This window comes from Borostomias antarcticus (genome assembly GCF_949987555.1).
Source record: "Borostomias antarcticus genome assembly, chromosome: 1".
NCBI classification, from domain to species: Eukaryota; Metazoa; Chordata; class Actinopteri; order Stomiiformes; family Stomiidae; genus Borostomias; species Borostomias antarcticus.
In genome coordinates this window covers 58,930,425-58,931,258 of record NC_140234.1, presented here as the reverse complement: position 1 = coordinate 58,931,258, position 834 = coordinate 58,930,425, and the positions used below count along the sequence as shown (strand labels likewise).

The 834-nt window shown below is 48.8% G+C and overlaps 1 protein-coding gene across 1 annotated transcript in view; it reads left to right on the top strand.

Annotated features, from left to right (window-relative positions):
• Positions 1 to 255: 255 nt before the first annotated feature.
• gria4b (glutamate receptor, ionotropic, AMPA 4b) overlaps positions 256 to 834 on the top strand; it is a gene marked incomplete at both ends in the record, with an annotated part of 127,557 nt that continues 126,978 nt past the window's right edge. Inside the window, one exon of the mRNA XM_084447309.1 lies at positions 256 to 343. Coding sequence (XP_084303435.1) covers positions 256 to 343 — 88 coding nt within the window. The remainder of the gene's footprint in view (positions 344 to 834) is intronic.

The following is an 834-nucleotide window of genomic DNA, read 5'->3' as shown; positions in this document are numbered from 1 at the left end:
AGAAAGCGCATGTGTGTGACTTCTCTTCGTGCAGCCACACACTGCCCGCCGCTGGAGAGCTAGAGCTCCCCCCATCTTGTGTGTAACGCGTCTCTACCGCCGGACGGTGCCGAGCCTGGTTCCTGCACTGCGGGGAACATTCAACCCGGGATGGATTGCTAATGAGCCGCTTCTCCCTTTTTCTTTTTCGTCTTGTTTTTTTCCCCCGGGTGTCCACCTCCTCGATGTCTCTCATCAGTTTTTAACCGAAACAAAATGAGGATTTCTTGTGACCAGTTTCTATTGATATTTTCTGGCTTTTGGGGACTGACAATGGGCGCTTTCCCGAGCAGTGTTCAGATCGGTGAGTGTCTCTAACTAGAACAACCACGGGGTTATCAAAGTAATATGAATACCGAGGTGTTTTATTAGCATTGCCACTGTGTTACACGCGCGTCTGTCCTTTTCGTGGCCACACCAGAGCAAACTCAGCCTATAATTTCGCCTACCTACCATTTTAAAAGCGTCGATGAAAATCATCATTATTTCTCTAGAATTCAATTATAAGTGTGTTCCTTGTCGATTGCGTGCTTTTATATGTTCTAGTAGGGTATTTCTACCTTGCTTAAATGTGTTTCCTCGCCAGCCCATGTCGTGGTAAAACGGCACACTGCAGCAGTGCTCCTGGTGGGGACGGGATGCTCCGCTTGGCCGCGGGATTCTCTGAAAGTGTGTGTGTGTGTGTGTGTGTGTGTGTGTATGTAGCCTAGCCTACCGCAGACTCGCTGCTGTTACATTCGGAGAGACTTCCCAGCAAACACACAACGTCAGGGAGACGTTCAGATCATGTCTTAA